The sequence below is a fragment of the Aulonocara sp. 'chitande type north' Nkhata Bay genome, linkage group LG11 (genome assembly GCF_057382095.1).
Source record: "Aulonocara sp. 'chitande type north' Nkhata Bay isolate Kocher_YH1m ecotype deep benthic linkage group LG11, A_spYH_male_GT1.1, whole genome shotgun sequence".
Taxonomy (NCBI): domain Eukaryota; kingdom Metazoa; phylum Chordata; class Actinopteri; order Cichliformes; family Cichlidae; genus Aulonocara; species Aulonocara sp. 'chitande type north' Nkhata Bay.
In genome coordinates this window covers 37,438,851-37,461,670 of record NC_141354.1, presented here as the reverse complement: position 1 = coordinate 37,461,670, position 22,820 = coordinate 37,438,851, and the positions used below count along the sequence as shown (strand labels likewise).

The 22,820-nt window shown below is 41.4% G+C and overlaps 1 protein-coding gene and 1 long non-coding RNA gene across 6 annotated transcripts in view; one reads left to right on the top strand and one right to left on the bottom strand.

The window, feature by feature from the left end:
- The window catches only part of gabbr1a (gamma-aminobutyric acid (GABA) B receptor, 1a), a 130,975-nt gene that overhangs the window by 1,557 nt on the left and 106,598 nt on the right, over window positions 1-22,820 (top strand). For 3 of the 5 annotated variants that reach the window (XM_086312470.1, XM_086312469.1, XM_086312471.1), the window contains 3 exons: window positions 1,464-1,550; window positions 1,812-1,876; window positions 9,293-9,431. In XM_086312470.1, the coding sequence (XP_086168596.1) occupies window positions 1,472-1,550; window positions 1,812-1,876; window positions 9,293-9,431 (283 nt within the window). In that variant the 5' untranslated portion in view covers window positions 1,464-1,471. Of the gene's footprint in view, window positions 1-534; window positions 553-1,169; window positions 1,353-1,463; window positions 1,551-1,811; window positions 1,877-9,292; window positions 9,432-22,820 lie in introns of those variants that run through there. The other 2 variants (XM_086312473.1, XM_086312472.1) reach the window with 2 other exon arrangements.
- The window catches only part of LOC147319736 (uncharacterized), a 46,916-nt gene continuing 24,403 nt past the window's right edge, over window positions 308-22,820 (bottom strand). The window contains exon 3 of the long non-coding RNA XR_015131576.1: window positions 308-9,518. This is a non-coding gene — a long non-coding RNA (uncharacterized LOC147319736). The remainder of the gene's footprint in view (window positions 9,519-22,820) is intronic.

Sequence of the window (22,820 nt, the reverse complement as noted above, 5' to 3'; positions counted from 1 at the left end):
GCTGATATTAATGACTCCTGCTGAGCTGTCCTTCTTTCTCTCCCTGCTTCCCACACGGGACCAGAGCGCGCGCACACACAAACACACACACCTATAATATGCACGCTCTAGTGGTGGTGTCTACCTCCTGCATGCTTCTTGTCAGTGAACTCTAAAAATACACTGGTTAATGCTAATGAAGTTTCCAGCAGAGTTTGTCTGCCTTCCACAGGCAAGCCTCGCTGCCATCTGTCTCCCTCACTGTGGTGCTTTACTTTGTTATCCCCCTCCACCCATCCCATCCCATTCTCCCCCCCCCCCACACACACACACACACACACTTGATCAATCCCTGTACTGTCATGTTAAGCGTGAGAGTGTTTGGATGAGTTTTGTTTGGCAACCTCATAAAGCGGAGTTTATGATTCAAAACTGCAAATGAACAGCTATATATAGGGTGTTTATCATCGATACTGTATGTGTGTCTGTGTGTGTGTGTGTGTGTGTGTGTGTTCCCCTGCCTGCCAATACTCCAGGGGCTTTGGGACTCCTGGGTGTTTTCACTGTTTTCTGGTAAGAAAAACATACTTTTTTGTCTGTTGTCATGAAGTCTGTGTACACATTAAATTCAGTTAACCTAAGACATTTTGTGATGTGCATTATGACCAGTAAATTCACACTTTGTGTAAAGAGATTTCCCATATTGAACTCTGGTTACAGGTGTAGAATTGCAGCATATGTGAACATCAAGTTGTATGAGCCCCTTTTGGGGTCCTAAGGGAGCTGCCAAGTTTGATGAATTGCCTCAAGTGAATAAAAAAAATCAGGGCATGTGTGCAGACCTCTGTAGCCCACTCTTTATCTCTGCTTGAGTGCTGCATGAACTGCTGCTGACATTATGGACCCAAATCTGTGATCAAACTGTTGACGGTGTGGTGCTTTCAGTGAATTGCTCAGCTGAATCATTGTTCCTTAAAAGCCTGTCAACACACCAAATAGCGGCACTCATCTTGCAAAAAGAAAGCTTTTGCAGCCACACTAGCTACAGCCATACTAGCTATTCTGGATATTTTTCTACTATGGAAGAGAAGAAAAGTCTGTTGAGTTTGCTTTGGTGTGAAATGGGGATCCACTTTGCAAAAAAATATCAGCGTCAGCCATCAAAGCCTGAGCTGAAATCTTGTCTACAGGGCTTTTGAAATGAACCTGAGCCGTCTGCACGGTGAATACAAACAGAAGCAGAGAGAGAGAAAAGTGGACTCATCGTGCAGCTTATCCGCCAGGTTGAAAAGGGAGCTTTTTTTTTGCCAAAAGGTTGATGCAGTGAAGCGAAAATGACTGCATCTGAGAACAGAGTGTGCGGCATTAATACTGTAAGGATATTTCCTCAGTAACCCATTTCTTTTTTGTCTCTTCCGTCTTCTCCCAAAACTCTTGATTTCCCGTTTTAAAACCTCTCTCTCTCTCTCCTCCTTCTCTTTCAGATCCAGAAATGGCACGGCTATTGTTTCTGATTCTTCTCTGTGCTCTTCCATCTCTCGTTGTGCCCATACATAATTCATCAGCTGGAGGTAATTTGTGTGCAGGAATCGGTGTGTGTGTGTGTGTGTCTGTTTACAATATGCAGTAATGGACAGAAGTAACTCCGCAGAGATTGCTAAGTGACCCGAATGAAACGCTGCAATTTGTGCAGCGAGGAAGGCGTCAGTTAAACTGATAATATATCATGTTGCTGTAATATATCTGCATTATCTGGAGACAGAGCTTTCTTTCTATGCGCTTATCGTCCTTCATTCTGCCTCCTCCTCCTCCTTTTCCCCCCTTTCCCCCAGGCTGTGCCATCATCCGGCCTCCCAGGGATGGTGGGATCCGCTATAGAGGCCTAACACAAGAACAGGTACAGAGAATCTGGTTACTGCAGAGTATTGAAGCTCATCATTCAAATCAATCACATGAGACTGCTGCCAGTTTGAAGATTTCAAAACAAGTGACACAGAAGTAGATTTGTGTCTGTTAAAAAATAAATAAATGTAAAAACATCTCATATAATTATTCACCAATATGCACCTGAAAATATAAAAACAGGCATTTAATAAATTTGAAAATGTGGTGCAATTAACTTTTCTTATAGATGGCTTTTTTTTTGCAATGACTTGTATTAATTTGGTTATAAAATAGGGGTTTGAGGGTGTTGGGGAAAGGAAAGATTAATAATTAAATAAATTGATAAATATAAAATACTCCATAAATGTGTAAATATCATGTTAGGCCACCAGACGTAATATTTAAAAAAAGAAAAGACATAACTACTTTATAAAATGTGAAAAATGTGTATTTTGCATTTAATTTTCATTATTTTATAACAATAATAAAATAATGTAACAAATTTTTTTATTGCTTTTGGAAAATAAACAGAAAAATAAATAATAATAAATTTACAAACAGAGAAACAAGAATACGAAAGTGAATTAAATTAGAAATATCATTTTACATTCTGTAAATGATTTAATGTTGACTGTTGTGCTGTAAATCATGTACCGTCTACAGGTTTTACCTTTGGTGCATTTAATTCAAAACGTTCTTTTAAAAATTGTTTTTGAATGCTTATTTTTTTGGGTATTTTCAATCCTCCGTATCTTCTTTGAAGATGACAAAATTCACCGGTGATTAAAACTTTATGAAGAGAGAGATTTTAGCTAACGGCTGAATGATTTTACACAACACACTGACTAACTAGAGAACACATGTGAGACCTGGCAGGCTGCAGCTGTTGTTCGAAGACACCACGAAAGCCTGTGTTTACTGGAGGAAAAGGAAGTTTATAGCTCATAACCAGCAGAGAACATCTCAAACCTGTCGTCTGGCACTCCAGCTTTAAATGCTCAGTCACACATGCTGTACCAAACGTACGAACAATGAGCTGCGCTCTGAGGACAGGACAGTTTTGCCAAGACCACTTGCGAGCTTTTGTAACTGATAATGGCAGCGAACTGAGGTGTGACAGTGCAACAGCAATCAATAAGGGACAAATGTCTGTGTTGTCAGTAAGAAGTGTCCAAGTCAGTCCCGTTAATCACTGAGCCAAAATTTTACAGAAAAAAACCAAAAAACTAAAACGTAGCAGGTTCATTTCCTCTAGCACGAGTGACATGAAGTTATTTACAAATGAAAACTTCCAGTGTGAGTTTGACCATAGACTGTATATAAAAGATGAACTCGGCATTTTGAAACCTCAGCATTAGCATTTTGGGCACTGTCATGTTTTATTTTAATGAATTAAGTTTTTGAGGCAGAAATGGAAAATATTGGATAACAGGTTGGAGTGCTAAGTTATCGCCAAATGCTAGTAAGCTTGGTTGGTCATAAACTGTATGAGTGCAATGCAAAGACATGCATACCTGCTAATTTAATGGTAAGTGACAAACTAATACAATTCCAGAGTTTCACTCCGCAGCACTGAGGCACAAACTTCTTGAATGAGCTGTAGGTCCAGCAGACACCCGTCAGTGGGAGCACCCACTGCACACCGGTCCTAAAGGGGGAAACTATCCATAGAGGGTGACACTGGTTTTATCAGTAGGCTGTAAACATGTTTATTTTTGCAGTAAAGTTGGACATAATGTGGGCGTTTATGTGGAGTTCTGCACATGGCTATTAGTGGAATTGCAGATTTTGGCACCGGCTTCATTTTTCAACCCAAGAAGTTTCTGCTTAAGATATAAAAATTGCATCCAAAACTTCCACAGCTCCCATATGCTCAACAGTCCCACAGAGCATGTTTCACAACCTTGAACATGACATTGTAATAGTTTCTCATGAGATTTAATGTAAAAATTTATAAAGCAAAAGATCCTTAATGATCTAGTTTAGCTCTAACATACGGCCCAACATGCTACCATGAAACTGGCTTCACATAAACATTCAACTTAACTGTTCCAAAAACTCTGCGATTGGGCTCTCAGAGATATTTTTTGCTGTAGCTGCATGCCTCGTTCCAGTTCAGTGACTTTCTGAAGCCTCTGTTTACTCGAGCTGTGTACAGGGTGCCGCAGCACTGTGCAAACTACAGCTACAACCTGGCAGGCCAAAGTTTTATCAAGCGTTTAAAGTGATATGCCAGCTGGATTAAAGTGTGCATGGGGATGGATTCGTCCCACAGGCCTTGATTTTGATGATGTCGGCTGGAGTACTGTTATCTTAAAGTGCCCAGTGATATGAGTGTGTGGACAGGGCCAGTGCTGGAAAGTTAATTAGTACGTTTACTCAAGTACTTTACTAAAGTAGTGGTAATTAGGGATGGGTATCGTTTAGGTTTTATCCGGTGCCAAACCAGTACTTTTGAAACGGTGCCGGTGCTTAAAGAATGGAGAACACAAAATTGGTCCAAAAACCTCTCATGTTCAGCTGTTTTCCACTTTTTCTTTGGTCATTTTAGCCTTTTTTGCCAGGGTGAAGGGAGTATCTGCCATCAAACAAGAAGACAGCCGCATGTAGCTATGATGATGTTTGCTAGTTCACCTTACATGCATTAATGTAATAACGTGGTTAGCCTACTCAACGTAAATTACACACGAACAACATTAAGCTCCTCACGCAGAGAAGAACGGCTGCTGCTGCATCATCATCCTCATCATTTCTGCTACACTGGCAGGGCTAGGGGCCAGGACTCTCCTCTTCGGGTTTTTGGGGATGTTGCATAACAGGCAACCCACCCGCAGTAGATGCGCTCGGTGTGAGGTCTCGCAGCAAGCTATCAAATACGGTGCATTTCTCGGCTTTTATAAAAAAACGCAATGCGTCGCCAGGTGTTTCATCAGATTCGAGGTGTTACCTCCTTTGCACAGTATCACCTTAAAGCACTTGTTGCTGCTGAGTTTGCATCTTTTGCTGTGAAGTACAGCCAGACTTTTGACCGCTTCGCTTTGGGCATTTTTAATCTGTAGCTCTGCTCTAAAAGAACGTACGTACCTGGACCCGCCTACTATCCTCGGAAACGTAAAATGATTGGCTAGAATCCAAAGTGTATGACATCTCAGGGAAAAAAAAGCACCGAAGTGTGCGCTGCTTTTCGGTCTGGTTACTACCGTTTATGTCAGATGGCACCGGATACCGGTACCCATCCCTAGTGGTAATGCACTTAAGTATTTCCATGTTATACTACCACCTACTCGTACTATACTACATTTTGGATGCAGATGCACTTTGTAAAAATCCAATAATACTTGATTCTGTATATCAGTAAGATTTAAGTGTTAAACACATCAATGCATCAATAATTGTGATCTGGTAATTTATTATTCTTGACGTTAGAGTTGACGTTAGAGTTCATGCTCAAACTTTTTGACCCTTTACTAAACGCTGCTACATAAAGTGATGTTTAAACAGTAAAACAACACCACTTTTTGTGTATTATATCTGACTAAGAACGCAGGGCGGCACACAAGCCTGAAAATTGTTTTAAACATCTCGGAAACAGCGATGACTCTTTGCGCTTTGATGATGGAAACTTGGCAGTTTGATTGAAAGCATGCGTCACTTCAGTTTCTGAAGAGCAGTCCCTCGGTGGCTTTTAAACAGTCACTACAGTCACTGACGTGGGCAGTGAATGGGAACATGGCAGTGTGTTAAAAAATGATTTAAGGGCAAAGCGCACACACACGGATACACCAACCAGCTCTGATAACAGAGAGGGATCAGAACAGGAACTGGATGCTGAGCGATTCGATCAAATTCTTTATTTTTGGACTCTGAACGGTACCGAGGCGACCGAGTTGACACCAAATGAGAAACAATGAATCGGCTCAGTTGCAGCAGAAGTAGCTGAGCATGTGCTTATACAGAGATTATATGAAAGGAGTGTTTGGCAGTACTGTGACACTGAGAGCGGCTCAGGAAAAAGTCTATTTCATACTCAAAAATAAGTCACTTTTTACTTAATTCCTTCAGAAACATAAAAGACAATATAGACACTGGAAGTTCAAAGTCTTGTGAATATTTTAAAGGTTGAATGGAGTTTGTAGCGCAGTGTGAGTCAGAGGAGCTGAGCAGGTTAGAGTGAGCTGGGAGGAGTGTAAAAAAAAAATGGAGGGTTAAACTTGGAGGGATTTTTAAAGCTGGATTTCTCAGCATGAGCCACGTTTATAGTGTCATTATTAGCAGAAATAATAATGATGCTTCAGAGAAAAATGCAGCAATGACCTGCTGCCATTAAGACAAATCCACTTTATTAACTAAAGTAAGATTGCCTTGTTGCTTGATATAAAGAATGATCCTGTTGTGATTGGTGTTCGTTTACACCACGTTTACAGCTTGGCTTGAGTAAGGCACCCTGTCTATGATGAGTAGTAATGGTATAATTTAAAAACACTGGTGGCCCTGCCAGGAGGCTGCTACCCCTCAACCTCCAGCCAGTAGAAATTGTTAGGTGGCACAAATCCTCTGGAAGTACAAGTTTGAGAACACATAATTCCCAGGTCTCAGTCGATCTTAGTGGGGTGCACATGAGCCTTAGTGACTTTATTCAGCATATCAATTCAAAAAGCACATGGCTAAGCAAGAACCAGGAATAACACGTGCTAAAATTCTAATAAACATAAACCACTGAGAGCGCAGGCATCTCCTACGCCTGGTATTATTGCTTTATGACCATTGTGGTTTTTGATTGTTTGTAAGTCAAATAGCCTTTTGATGCTGTTTTTGCTGGATGGTCATAAAATAAAAGTGTATCAGCTGTTTGTTTGTTTTTTTGTTTTTTTTATCTTTTCCTCAGCACAAAAGAATACTGACATCTTTCTCGAGTTAAAGGTTTTCAGAAAATTTGTCCTGTGACCTTGACCTTGAGGTCAAGTAGATACACCTGTGTTATCAATAAGAAAATTCTACGTTGCCTGATTCTCAAATTAACGTGTTCACAAAGTTCTCCGACTATTCTGACTTCCAGCTCTGATTTATTCGCAGTTCCATTCAGTCAATAGTCAGTCAGCTGAAGCTGTCATTTACATCAAATTAGCGGTCGGCCTCACTGACCACTCAAAGCACTTAACAGCATAACCAGACTACAGAATCTCAAGCAAAATCTTAAAATGCCCCAGATTTCATTTTCCTAAACAGATAAACATCACTTGACAAACACGCCGAGTCTGACATTAGTTGGACAAACTATGGATTTTTATGGCTGAAGATCAGTTGAATAGAAATCGAGAGTTTAGTGGTTCCACATGAAAACTGTTGGGTTTTTTTTTATAGCTTTAAAGGGAACTCTGTCCATTTGGAAAAAGAAAGCTCCATCAATATTATCTGGTTATTACAACTTTAAGCTAATGGTTCAGTTTTAGAGAACTTACTGTATCACAGTGTTTCTCAAGCTGTGGGGCATGGAGCCACCGCAGGTCAGCTGGTGACGATCAGAGAAAAAACAGGATGGAAATATAATGAGTGTTTGCCTGTGCTATCATCCCGAGCTTTATTTCTCTAAAAATTCAACTTGGATCCCATTTTATTTTTAATGTTTTTGAAAAAAATAGTGTGTGGTATTATTAATGTTTCTTTTTCTCTTCTTTAAGTGAGGGTACGCCAGAACAAGTTGGAGATCCACTGACTTATCAAGTCATTCAGAATTTAGTGGCTCTGTGGAAAATCTTGAAGTTTTGCTTAAAAAAATATATGTTTCATAGGTCAGCCTTTGCTGCATCAATTTTATGAGTTTGTATATTAAACATTCATATTTTAGAAAAAGAAAAAAGTCAAAGTGCTTCAGACTTGCTATCGTGACCTGGTATTGCTTCAGCTTAGTTGCTGAGTTGTCTGCTCCTGCCAAGGTGTGGATAAAAGCACTGAGGTTGGCTCAGAGGGACGCCACTTCTCGCTAGATCTCATCCTGCAGTTCCTGCTTTTAGCTAGTACTTAGTCCTAGCTAGCTAACATCCCAGCTAGCTGCGTGTTTGACACGAGCCTCTGTTGGGGTTGATGCCCGATTCCTTCTGAACAGTGATTTATTTATTTATTTATTTATTTGATTAACTGGGTCATGAGATCTGCTGTAGAATTTGTGCAATACATTATGTAAACACCATAAGGCGAGTGCCATTTCGTTCCATTATATTCAAAAGGAAGCAGACATTTCTACAGCTGATGTTCCCAAAATAGGGAAGCTAGCAAGAAAACAGTCTGGATAGATAAACAGCTTTACAGGCCACAGGAAACATATGTCAATTTGATTTTTGGTGTAAACTGTCCCTCTTAAAGGTTGGGGGCAAAAAAAATCCAAAACACATTTTATTCTACTTGAGGATTATAGAAATACAGCCACACTATTACATCACATAGAAAAGATTTACTTTAGACACACATGTCTTCCTAATTCAGATAAATATATTTATCATCTTTGCAAATAGGTACTGGGCAAACTTTTGATATTAGAAGCTTTTTGGATTAAGGTGGCCACATTTCAAACTGATATCTAACCAATGGCAGATCTGTGAAGTTTGCAAATGTGACAACGTCCTAGATATGAAATAATATGGTGTTCTGTTGCAGTAAAGCCCCAAATGACATTTACTTTTACCCCCTCATTTTAGAATGAACGAGTAATGAATATACAAAACTTTCATAAAAGTGTCTCAGTCGTTACAACAGTTAATCCTTTAATGCCAAGAGTGTCATATTTGATCCATGAGATCTTCATCATTGTGTGATTTTTCTTTTTTAAAAACCTAACTCCCTTATATATTTGTTTAAGATAAACAAACTGAGAAATTAATGTAGCATAAAATGATCCAATTAAATCTCATTTGATCAAATTGATATTTAATTGAATCTTTTATTTCATTTGTCAGAGGCTCCATTAAACATTCTGCTTTGCAAAATTTGAATTTTCTAGCAGTTATTCCATCGTTCAGGCTTTACTGGGTTAAAATGATTGCACATGCACTGTAAACTGTAAACTGCAAGCAGTGAAGCTTTTCTTCAACATGAAAACGGTTCCTTAGTTTCAAACTGCTTCCTTATTGTTCGTTGTTCAAATGTATGTATGCAGCTATGACCAAAGCCATTTAAAATGAAACATAAACCTTTTTGGCTCGCATATGTTTCCGTCCCCTCACAGGCAGAGGAGATGTAATTCAGAGAGCGACAGCACATCAGTTCAGACAGTATCACACTAAAATGTTTTCCCTTGTCGAGCTTTACTGTCGTGGCCATATGGCACTGTGACACAGAATGAAGAGGCTTCTTAAGTGAAGGAGAAAAACTTGCATGAGAGACCATCAATCACACTTTCCTTCCCCTGATCTCTCTGCCCCTGTTCTCGTCACAGATCCGCAGTGTGCAGATCCTGCCTGTGGATTATGAGATCGAGTACATCTGCAGAGGCAACCGAGTGATCGTGGGACCGAAGGTCAGGAAGTGCTTACCCAACGGCACGTGGACAGACATGATGCAGGCCAGCAGATGTTGTAAGTCCTCTTTGGTCTCATTCCCATTCCCTTTTCCTCCCGTTCCTCGTCCTTCTTTCATTTTTCCTTTTCCCCCTGCAGACAGATCTTGTGCACAATAATCAGCTCTTAAGTGTCACGTCTGCTTAATCAGCATCAAATTAAAACCACACTTACGCTGAAATGAAATCCCAGTTGTTTTGACAGTGCTTCACCACCCTCCCTGTTTACTCTTTACACAAAGGAAAGTGTCACATACTGTGCAGCGTTCACTGTCGCCGTCTCCAAAACCGACGGCGGTTTCCAAAGTAAAGTGAACTGATGCAGTCTGACTTAATGAAATGAAACCACACATTTTAATTTGTGTGGCTGCCAGCATTTGTTAGCATCATTTTAAAACTCCACTTCCCCCTTAGGGTGAAGGTAGCTCAGCACTGACATGCCATCACTGTTTAAGTTAAACCAGAGCCAGTCCAGGAGAACCATTCCACTTCCTGTTAAGACCACAGGGCTGCATTTCATCAGGGGCGCTCATGAGTAGAAGTGTATGGAGCTAAATGGGTAAAATAGTTATTTAATTTCATTTAAGCTTCGACAACTAATCTAAAAAATACGTCTAAATGGAAAAAAGAAAAAGACTCATGTCCTTTAGTGTTTCTTACACTGAAGCTGATTTAGCCCTAAAAACACTAGCAATCTGCTAATGCACGATGAATGGTACATCAAGGATTTACCACAGGACTTCCTCTTTTTAAAGCAACTTCTTAAAGTGATAAGGAGACATTAGAAAGATGGTTACATTTTAACAGAAGCCTCGACGCGTGCAGAAGAAGCAGCCAGTTGTGGGGGTTGAAAATGATGCTGTCTGCTGCTACAAATTTTTCCGCTGCTGCTTGCTTCATGCCTGAAATTAAAATGGCAGCTTCTGTAAAGTGGCTTAGGTGCTGCGATGTCTCTAATACTCTCAGAAATATATTTCACCAACATCAGAACCAGTAACACAGAATCTAAAAATGCAACCGTATCTCTTGATCCTTTCTATCAAAAACAAAATGTTTGTCCCACAAAATGCATTAACACAGAAATGGCTCCAAAAGGCCCCATTTCTTCTCAACTTGTCTAAAAATCATGTTTTCTTGAGCATTTAGGGGCCGTTTGGTCAAAGTGGAACTTCACCCAAAGCTCTGAGCCTAACTCCATCCACTGCATAGTGAGAGGGGTGGGGAGAGGGTGTGAGAGTGATTTGCAGACTGCGTAAAATACAGAGCAGCACCCGAAAGCAATTCATTTCCACCTGCCACAGAGTTATGAATTCAAATGGAGGAATTTTCCCTCCAGAATCTTCCGAAACAGGCTTTAATGTGGCGGAGGATCACGGTGGTCGGAAGCCATATTCATTTAAGCCATTAGTTCATGGACATGGTGACGTGATGTCACCTCAGCGTTAGGTTGCTGCCAGTCTGAGCCAGAAGTGATCATATTTAGACGACAGGGCCGAGTTGTCAGCTAACACTGATAGAGTGTGCAGATACTGAGACATGTCTCTACAGAATAATGAAGTAATACAATGTCACTCATCAAACACCGGAGCTCTGTTTTCTTGGGCGGTCTGTCTCACACCGCGGCCACATTGTCACACAATTCCATTAAAATGCTCCAAATGGCACCAACAGCACAAACACAGTGGAGCAGTCCAGCTCAATGATAGGACACCCATCACAGTAGCCACGCCCCCAACTTTAAGCCTCACCAGTATTCAGGTGGAGTTTGACCACCATACATCGATTACGAAAGGAGGAAACTGTTGTGGCCTCAAGATGTTTATTAGTACGTTTGGTTAATTTAACACAAGAGTCTGTGGTGACCGGCTTTGGGAGCCGGAGGAACTCCAGTGTTTTGGTTTCTTTCTCTCTCCCTCCGTCTCGCTATCAACGGGTCATCCTTCCTTCTCCAACTATGCGCTGATACATGCAGGTGTGAAGAAAGAACGCAGCGTGGCGATTTATTTCTACTCCCGACAAAATCAGCGAAACATTGCACCAAAATCAAGACACACAGAGTAAACTGTAGTGAATGAAGCCTGTGGATTAGTAGCTTCTGTGTTATAAAAGGAGTGTGGTTTATCCATTCAAGAAGAGCAACCGGAGGAGGTGTGCCGCATACCCCTGATTAGAGGGCATTTTTATCTATTTTTATATGAATTACACGATGTACAGTAATCCCAAATGGTTGCTTCCATCTCACTGGCTTTGCAGCGTTCAGGATGATTGAAAACAGTCGATGGTATGTTGAGCTAATTCCAGCCTATTATGTGTTTTATTCCAGTACAGTTATATGATTTAGTTTGAAAGCTTTTCCTTAATGTTTAACACGATAGACTTGGGTATTTACACATATGGAGCATCATTTGTGCTCATTCGGAGTTTTGTTTGTGTCTGCCTGGCAAATATAAGTGCAATATTTACTGTTTTAGCTCAGTTTCTCCTCCAACTCTGGAGAGAAATACTTGGTCGATGAAATACTGCTGTCTGTGTTGCTAACTCTGTCTGTTTGGCACTTGGTGCTGAGTACAGGGAGTGTACTGGGAGTTCATAAGAGCTTTTCTGCTGACAGTTTCCTGCTGTGGCTGAAAATGATGCTGAGTGAACCAAATCCAGACAAATCTTGTGTATAATATTCAGTTTTCAAGTGTCCTGTCTGCTTAATCAACAATCTTAATTTAAAGCCAAAACTACAATGAAATAAAGCGTCTGATGTTATGACAGCAAAGATTCACGGGGAGCTGTCTGTGCAGTCTCAACCTGCTTTTAGCCTTTTTTTGGTGTCTACCAACTCCTGCTGTGCACTTTGTTTGGCACTCGGTGGGGGTTGCTTTTATACATACCACTGTTAAACTACAATAGCATTAGGTAACATTATTTCTCAAAAGTAATGCAACATATTTACTGCAGTTTAAAGTAACCTGTTACATTACAGTAATACCGACTGAGTTGGAATACTTCATGGCTTTGCTATTAATAGTGGGCAGTTCTTCCTCTGTGATTGCTCATGGAGGATCTTCTGTGTAATACTGCAGAATCTTTACCTTCATCGTCAAGCTCCTTGTTAAATATTAAAGCTCTCATAGACCTCAAACAGGCTGAAATGCTGCAGCGAGATGTTAAGAGAGCTGTGCATAAATGTGTCCCCAAACCTCCATGAGCTGTTTAGAAGTGTGATAATGATCTAATAATAATGATATGATAACATTTGAAGTTACTCCTGTTAAAGATGGTTCTGAAAGCTACCGAAACACTGAGTGTACTCAGGTTTTCACATCACTGTAAATAAAACTGTAAACATGAGTGCAAATAAAATTAAATGCAGCTGAATTAACATGCAGAGAAAGAGTAAAACTTCATCTGGGTTTATAAAAATATTTTGAAACACATCTGATGTATTAAACTCGAAGGTCTTAGAAATACAAAAAAAAGTTTCTCAAACAAAAGGCGCCTGATATCAGACACAGTCATCAACCCCGACTCTGCATCTGTAACCAGCTAAACACATAAAAGAGACTGAAGAGTTAATCATGCCTGTGTGTGCTGACTCAGCAGGGATGGGCAAGGTGAGAGAAATTATCCAAAAGTGATACAGAATACTCGAGTACCTCATTACGTTACACTGGGATCTACGGTGAATTGTTGCCTGTGTCTGGTTCTTGTGTTTTCCTTTACATAAATAAAAACATTTAAACCATAAACTGGTGCACACAATAACAACAGCACTAACAGGTTACTGCAGTGTTTACTCTTTTCACATGTGGTTACTTTTCATGTCTTTGCAAACATGTTTTTAACTGGTTATTAAAGCAGGAGAGTCGTGCACCATCTGTTTCCTCAGGTATCCGAGTGAGAATATTTCCAGTATTTATATTTATATACATGTACAGTCATGTTAGGTCTTTTAATGAATTTCAGGCACTGAAAGGAGTTCTTGTCCTACTTCCTTGTAAGCCATTCTACCCTTGGTGATGTTTCACTCACATTAGTCCCCAATGGTTTTACTGACCAGGACTGTGGAAAAGATGCCAAAGGAAGAGACTGCAGCATGGTGAAAAGCAAAAGAATGAACGTTATATTTTACATAAACCCTTTTTTTCTGAAAGAAATAAAGATGTAACCCATTTGTAATCACTGATATTGTGATATTTTGACATCTTTACATATTTTAATTATACAACTCTAGTACATGTAACCTTTCCCTCCCTCCATAAACTGACTGGCGCAGAGCAGATCGTGTTCAATGAATTTTCGGAGGTGTTTCATCTGAAAATAGCAGCTCGATTTGGCCGGGCACAATAGGAGAGCAGTGAGAGGGCCAAACCAGTAAAGCTGTAGCCAAACAGTTAAACAGTGAGCTGAAACCACTCCATGAGTCCAGACACTGCTGTAATTCCCCCCCGCTATTTTAAAATTGTCACATGATAACAAAATATTAGTATTCAAAATACTAATTACAGTTATTTTACATTTTCTAGTTTTAAAAGAGCCATTTTTACATGAAGCTTTCAGGTCATTTAAAAATCCATCCTGTTCTGTTTATCCAGTTCAGGGTGTGCAGGGGGGCTGGAGCCTATGCCAGCTGGGAGTGCAGAGGTGGAGCACACCCTGGACAGGTCTGCAGTCTGTCACAGGGTTGGTTAGCACTGTCGCCTCACTGCTTCCTCTGCCTACATCTCCAAAGACAAGCATGTCAAGTTAGTTTAAACTGATACTTCCTTTAAACTCTAACATAAATATGAGTTCAGTAAGATGAGGTACTAATAAAAATGATCCTAAATGCTAATAATACTATGATGTAGAAAACTGCTCTTACCATCACAAAGAATATTACCATATGGCCAGAGGGTGCCTCTCAGCAGCTGCAGGACTGTTTTGACAGGACTAACTGGGATATCTTTGAACATCAGGACTTGGAAATGTTCACAGACAGTGTCCTCTGCTATATAAAACACTGCATAGACACTGTTACAGCAGTCAAACGGATCCGGGCTTATCCCAACCAAAAGCCCTGGATGACCCGGGAGGTCAGGCAGCTGCTGAAGGAGAGGAACATTGCGTTCAGGTCTGGCAACAGGGATTACTACACCACAGCCCGATCCAACCTGAAGAGAGGCATCAGAGAGGCAAAGGGGGACTATAGGAGGAGGATTGAGGACCATCTGAAGAGTAATACCAGCCGGCAGGTGTGGCAAGGCATCCAGCACCTAACCAACTATAAGATCAATCTCGGAGCTGCGGACGGTGACCTGGAGCTGGCAGAGGAGCTGAATATCTTCTTCGCCCGCTTTGAGACCAGGGTACCGGAGGTATTGGAGCCACAGCAGCAACACGCCACCCATAGCAGCACCACCCTCACCCTGGAAGAGCACGAGGTGAGGCGCATGCTGCAGGCTGTTAACCCGAGGAAGGCGGCGGGTCCTGATGGTGTGCCAGGTCGAATATTGAGGGATTGTGCAGAACAGCTGGCTGGGATCTTCACCAGGATTTTCAACAAATCCCTCGCACAGGCGACTGTCCCACTCTGCCTGAAGTCCTCCACCATAGTCCCCTTGCCTAAGAAGCCCCACATCACCGGCCTGAATGACTACAGACCGGTGGCACTCACCCCAGTGGTAATGAAATGCTTTGAGAAGCTGGTCCGCAGACACATCACAGCAGCCCTGCCCCGCAGCCTGGATCCACACCAGTTTGCCTACAGAGCAAACCGATCCACGGAAGACGCTGTAGCCACAGCACTCCATGCTGCATTAACTCACCTGGAAGAGCATGGTAGCTATGTGCGGATGCTCTTCGTGGATTACTGCTCAGCTTTTAACACCATCCTTCCACACAAACTGGTGGCCAAGCTACAAGACCTGGGGCTTCCAGACAGCACCTGCATGTGGATCAATAGCTTCCTCTCGGGCCGTAGACAGAGAGTCAGAGTTGGCCATCACACATCCTCAGCCCTGAGTCTCAGCACTGGCTCACCCCAGGGCTGTGTGCTCAGTCCACTGCTCTACTCTCTCTACACACACGACTGCACTCCTCGCCACCACAGCAACATCTTTGTGAAATTTGCAGATGACACCACAGTGGTGGGGCTCATTTCCAAGGGAGACGAGTCTACGTACAGAGACGAGGTGGAGCAGCTGACGTCATGGTGTAAGGCCAATAACCTCCTCCTCAACACTTCAAAAACCAAAGAACTCATAATAGACTTCAGAAGGAAAAAGGCAGAGATCCAACCACTATTCATAAATGGGGACTGTGTAGAAAGGGTGGCAAGCTTCCGCTTCCTGGGAGTCAATATAGAGGAGAACCTTTCCTGGAGTGTGAACACCTCCGAGCTGCTGAAAAAGGCCCAACAGAGACTGTACTTCCTGAGAATTCTCAGGAGGAATAACATCACACAGAGACTGCTGGTGTCCTTCTACAGAGCCACCATTGAGAGTGTTCTAACTTACTGCATATGCATCTGGTACACTAGCTGCACAGGGGCTCAGAGGAAAGCACTCCAAGGGATCATTAACACCGCCCAAAAGATCACTGGCTGCCCTCTCCCCACACTGGAAGTTCTACACAACGCCCACTGTTTTAAAAAGGCCCAAAACATCATAAAAGACACCTCACATCCTGGCCACTCCCTGTTCGAACTGTTGCCCTCAGGCAGACGGTACAGGGCAATCAGAGCAAGGACTAATAGACTCAAACACAGCTGTTATCCAACTGCAATAACACATCTGAATACTACAAAAATATGTCCATCACGCCACTCTTGTGTTAATCTATGCACGGTCTGAAGCATGTGTGTGGGAATGTATGTGAATGTTTTACTGTTATATCTTATTAGTATTTTAAGTATTCTATCTATTTTATTTATTGAATTTTATTGTTTTATTTATATTTTGATATTGCTAGGGATGATGCAATGATCGGGGACCATTCTTCATTTCGTTGTTCTCGTGACAATGACAATAAAGTTTCTGATCTGATCTGATGTTCGCTTCTACGCCGCTCGTTATAATACTAAGGCAGGAACTGTGATCCTCTGATTGTTGCCATCGACCCCATGCCTTCTTACTAACGCAGACTTGTGCAGATTTTATACTTCCTCATTCAACAAGGCGACGCTCTGATAAACTGTAAGTGAAATGTTAGCGTGAGGAGACCAACAGTCAGTCTTTCCTTCACTGACCTGGTTGCTTCTGAAGGCCACGAGAGGCCGTTCAAGCACTGGAACAAAATGAGTTGTTACATTTGGACTCCTGCACCGTCCGACTCGGCCCTCACGTTCCAATGGTAGATTAAGCTGACTGACAAGGCAACAGAGCAAAATTCATACTGCTCACAAAAGGCTGATGTGAAACATCCATCCAGCTGTAAGCTCTCCTATTCCCAAAGCATTCCCTGCTCCTTTTTCTCATTACAAAGAATACTAAATGAAACCTTTTTGGTAAAGGAAAACTCTTCTGAGTGTAACTGAGCTGCAGCATGTTTTGAAGCTCTACTTTTACTGCTCAAGAAATGTTTGTTTCTAGTTCGTCAGCCACCCACAATACTGAACATCCATGAATACTTTTAGTGGAATTCATGCAATGCAAAAGCCAATACAGTACTGTGCAAAAGTCTTGAGCCACCCATCATTTCTTTATATTTTGCTACAAGAATGTAAAATTATTTCAGCAACTTATTGAAAGACATGCAGTTCTCCAGGCTTCATAAAGGCTCTTCAAAGCTCTTCTTTGGATGTTGGCTGCTTTCTGTTCAGTTCTCTGTCGAGTACTTCCATAGTGTTGACGTTTGGACTCTGGGGAGGCCAATCCATGCCTGATAGTGAGCCATTGTGGTTTATTTTTCTCTCCAGGTGAACTCGTACTGCAATGATTGTGTGTTTGGGATCATTGTTACACTAAACAGTGAACCTGTTGCTAATCAGCCCCAAACCAAGACAGAGCTTCCACTGTGTTTTACAGATGCCTGTAGACACACTGATGACGACTTGAACCAAAAACTACAAGTTTGGATTAATGACCATAAAAGATCTGTTAACCCTCATTTTCAGTCCTGTTCTTGTGTAATTTGGCCCTTTTCTCTATTTCCCTTCCTTAACTGTGGCTTCTTGACAGCCAGTCTTTCATTTACCAAAGAAGAACTTGAAAGAGCTTCGGAGAACCGGAGAGTTATTGCTCGACATCACTTGGGGGGGGGAGAGTCTTGCTCCTTGGAAACATAATATGAAAAAATGAGCAGTCACTCAAGTCTTCTTCACAGTATTTTATGTCACCAATGACAGGCTGAAATAAAAGTGGTTACTTTGCAGTCTGACCATTTTTGGTGAGTAAAGCCAACAAGCAGGTGAACAGCGAGTGGGTGAAAAACACAAAGCTTCAAATGGGATGGAAACAACAGGCTGTGGTCAAAAACAAAACTCCAATGCTTTTCCCTAATCACATTTTTGTTGTTGTTTATGTTGTTGTTGTTTCACCTTGATGGAAAACATCACGAGGTGAAGGAGACTTGGGGAAAACCACCACAGTGCTCAGAGAATCTGCACTTGTGCTGGATTGCTTGATAAGCTCATAACGGATGTTGCTGATATGAGTCTGTTGCATTAAAACTACAACATCTAAGAAGATGAACTACAAAAACCTCACCTTCCATACCCAATGTTTTTCACCACAGTCTGTATATAAAGGATGGTGTCAGTGACGTCCCACTCTGAAGTCTCAAACTGGCATCTTTTTGGAAGCAGACGTCATAAATGAGGGGTGACTGTGAAACCCTCGGACAACACACACACTGATGACTTGTGATTGACAAATTGCTTGTCAATGGCGCGCTCTGGTTTATTTCCAATTCTCACTCTAATAAGGACCATCATTTGCAACAGTAACATCATGCTGTATTCAGCAAGAAAGAAGGCAAAGGCCACTTTCCCACAGACTTCTACACCGGGAAGAGAAAAACCCCCTGAATACAATCATTTGCAAATCTAATTAACCCATAATTTATTAGCAATAGAACATATTGAATGTTTAAGCAGCGAAAATTCTAAGAAAATAAAATCAGTAATTTTGAATTTGATGGCAGCGACACATCACAAAAAAGCTGGGATGGGGTCGTGTTTCCTACTGTGTAGCATGCCCTCATCTTTTAACTAAAGTCCATCTGGGAACTGTGGAGACCAGCTGTGGGAGGTTTGGGGGAGGAATGCTGTCCCATTCTTGTCTGATTGAAGAATTTTAGCAGGCAGGCCAGTTCAGCACCCCGATTCTGCACAATTTAACAATGTTTTGCTGAAATACACAAGGTCTTTAAAAAAAACACGTTGCTCTAAAACCTGCATAACTTTCAGCATCGATCGAGCCTTTCCAGATGTGCCAGCTCCACAGACACTAATCCACCTCCATACCGTCAGAGACGGAGGCTTGAGTGCTTATAACAAGCCCCCCCCCCCTCGTCTTTAGTCTGGAGGATGTGGTGTCCATGTTTCCCAAAAAGAATTTCAATTTTCAGTTCGTCTGACCACAGAACAGTTTTCCACTTTGCCTCAGTCCTTTTTAAATGAGCTTTGGCTGAGGCTGGCTCAGGCATCCAATACTGATTTCTGGCCTCGTCCCTTGCACTCGTGTCACACATATCAAATTTGAATTGAGTTAATATTTTATAATATAGTTTCTCAGTTAAAAGGTTTGATATGTTTCTGTGTTCTACGTTTGGTTTATGAGATCTGAAAATCACTGCGTTCTGGTTTTCTGTACATTTTACCCACAAACTGACCTGCACAGCGTCCACATCACTGCAGACACTATTACTGATGTGAAAAAAAGCTCACTAATCATCACAGTGAGTTGAAATGAAGTGGCTGTAATAGAAAATGCTCCCCAGCCTCTGGTCCACTCGTTTTTCCCTCTTCCTGCTGAAGACGATCCATCTTAACAGTTCCTTTACGAAAGCTTTTAGCATCTTTGAAGTCAAATTAATTAACCATAATCCTAAAAGCTGGCAGTACAACAATGCTCAGAATGAGGACGTAAGCTTTGCAAACAGAGCTGCAATACAACCTCTACTTCACTTTGATCATTTTAATTTGGCTAATTATATTTTATTTATGGAGCATTTTTCTAAACCTATGTTACAAAGTGCTGCACGTGGTAAACGGGCCATAACCAGCAGACTCGCCTACATTACTGTTATTTCCATTTCGGCTATTAATTAAACAGTTTGTTCAAAGCACATCAGCATATTTGCAAGTTATGGTGTAAGATGGAAGCAGACATAATTTAAACGATATGATCTGTGACGCTTCTCAGCCTTGTTGTTTCTCCATGAACGGGCTTTTAGTCTGTCACTTTGAATTCTGATCTCATTTCATAAAGACGGCCCAGCGCATGTGCTAAAGGGAGAAATGAAAGAAGCATTAATGCAACTTTCCTTAGTATTTAGAGAATAAGATTAGCTCTTTTTATGGTCACCACATAGATACTTACAGATCACATGACTCAGACCCTCCTGATCATAACTGACTATTTAACCACAACCGCGACCTCCTGTCAGGTAAACCTGTGACTTTTAAACTGGACTTTAATGACCCCATTTTGGACACACGTGGCCAGTGTGTCAAAGCACAGGCAGTGAGAAAAAAACGGGACACAGAGATGAGAATATGTTTATTCTACAGGGGAGATGAAGCCTTTTCCCTCTGCTCCCTGCTTGGAAAATAAGTGAAGGCCTATAAAATAAATACATGTAAATATGAAATGATCTGTACTGTCTCCACTGAGGCCGTCTGTGTCTTCAGAGACATTTAGATGATGTTTAATGAATAAATTTGCACTATGAAATTGATTGTATCTCTCTACAAACCAAATTTGTATTGGCTCTTGCAAATTTTGAAATAAGGGCAGCAATCCAGTCAAATCCCAGTTGAAACCTCCCATTTTTGTTCTTCCAGTTCACATTTAACACCAGTGGAAATCTTCCCAGGAGTACACTCTCAGAAGCAGGATTTTTTGTTTTCTCTGGCTTACGTAAGAGCACAAGCTGCAATGTGCAGATTGGAGTTTTATTTTGTACTCGCATGCTGGAAGGAAGATTCGACAAACTCGGCAGCTTAACAGAAAAACACCGAGGAGCCCGGCCATTTCCAGATCAGACAAAAAAGAAAAAAGCTATTCCTGTTTTATTTTTCCTGGTAACTAACGCAAAACTTTCCATTTTCCAACTTTCTAACGACTCCGTCACTACTTTGTGCCCGTTTTGTTTCTGAGACGTGTGTGGGAACACTGCCAGATGTACTAGAAACTAGTGCCTGGAAATATGCAAACAAGGGAAAGAAATAATCTCACAGGATGAATTCATTTAAATCTCAGACACATTTTCAGCTTTTTGCTCATTTATATTTCACTTTTACCTACTGCAGTGCTTGCTCAGATGAAGGAATCTATTCATGTGTGGACTGTAGGGAAGGTCGTTCGTTTTCTTTCTGCAGCAGCCGTAACTAGAAGAGATGAAAAACCTTGAAAAAAGAGAATTTTTTTAACCCGTTGCCTCTGTCACCGAGGCTGCCGTCTGATTGCGTTCCTTTCTTCTCGTTTAGATTAGTCGCCGTGAACATCACAGGGCTACTACATGACGACAGACTCTGCAGTGGAGCCACTTTTCATTACAATTAATGAAATGTGTGGCATCATGACTAGCCTTGTTTCCAGAGAGAGTGACGCTATCCCCAGACCACGTTGGGCATGATTAAAGCTAACTAGAGGCATGCCTGTGGCCAGCTGTGAGGAGGGATTTTTCTGGCTCAGAAAAGCGAGCTTGGGGAGTGAAGCATGATTGGTCTGCATGTAGTTAAAGCAGCGTTTTACCTTATTTAGCAGCAGTCATTTTCCTCTTATTTCTGGGAAGAAATAATATACATAACCATGAAAAACAAAAACAAGTATTTTATGCTTATGTGAATGAAACCCCATTTAAAAATCTTACAAATGGTCAAACAGATTTATATCATTGGTGATTTAACCTCTCTGATGTGTCCCCAAAATATTTTACATGCAAGAAAATCTCCAACAAAGTCTGCCTCAATTTCTTTGATACAAACCAAATGCATTTTACTTTTGTAACTCCTACTAACAGACTATGTTTTACACAAATTTTCCTTTTTAAGGGGTTTCTGTCAGTAAGATCACGATTTGTGTAATTTTTGGGAGCAAAAAATAAGATTTGGATTAAAACGGTGGTTAAGTACTTTCCTCTGAGACATGTTTAATTCAGCTCACTTTCCTGTAATTAAAGGGTGCTTAACATTTTTTACAGAAGGCCCGACTGACTAACATAAAGTAAGTGAAGGGTCAAAGATTGGATAATTAAACATGACACTTGGAGTGCTGAGCTATCCATGAATTTGGCTGATGTGGCAGATTATTTTACAATTGGCAGTTTGCCAGCCTGGGGCCTTCTATTGTTGGAACAGGCTGACTTCCTGTTTCCTGTTAACAGTTTGAAGTGCAGATTGACATGGCTAGTAAAGGATTCTGCAGTCCTGCAGAAACCCCAAGCACACCCATACTGTTTCTACTGGAACTCAGAGGATTAAGATGTAAATGTGAGCACCTCAGTAAAAGCAGAGCTTTAGACAGTTTGCAGGTCTGGAGCGCTCACGTGTGTTTGTGTTAACACAGTGCCAAAATCTTCCCAGCAAATTTCCCTCAAGATCAGACGGTGCAATCATCAGAGAAACCAGAAAAAGTCCAAGAGCTTCACCTCAGACTCTACAGGCCTCAGTTAGCTCAAGACAGTACAACTGGAAATAGGCTAAACAAGTATGGTTTGTTTATGAAGGTTCCAGAAAAAAAACCCCAAAACTCTTCTGTAAAAAGAACCAGCGTGACTTAAGTTTGCCAAGTTACATCTAAACAAGTCACAAGACTTCTGGAGCAGTGTCCTCTGGACAAACGAGACCAAAGTGGAGATGTTTGGCCATAATGTACAAACACTTGCATATCAGCACAAATGCCTCACACCAGCTGTCAGCACGGTGTTGGTGGACTGATGATTTGGGCTCCACCAACACCCGGGCTCCTTACAGTTATTGGTTTCACCATGAATTCCTCTGTTTCAAAGGTGAGGTCATCTGTACAGATGACAATGATCTCAAGATGACCTCGAGCTCAGCAGCAAATCTACAACAGAGCGTCTGCAATGGTTCACTCATAGTCCCGACCTGAGCTGACTGAAATACTGGGGCGGGGCCTCAGGACAGCAGAGTTGTGTGAAAACTCTTTTTCTTTAAAGTATTTCTAATAAATCAATATCGGTGGCACTAACACTGAGGCATGCTTCAGTCAGTTGCTGCTTTGTTTAGTAAGATGAAGCAATAATTGTT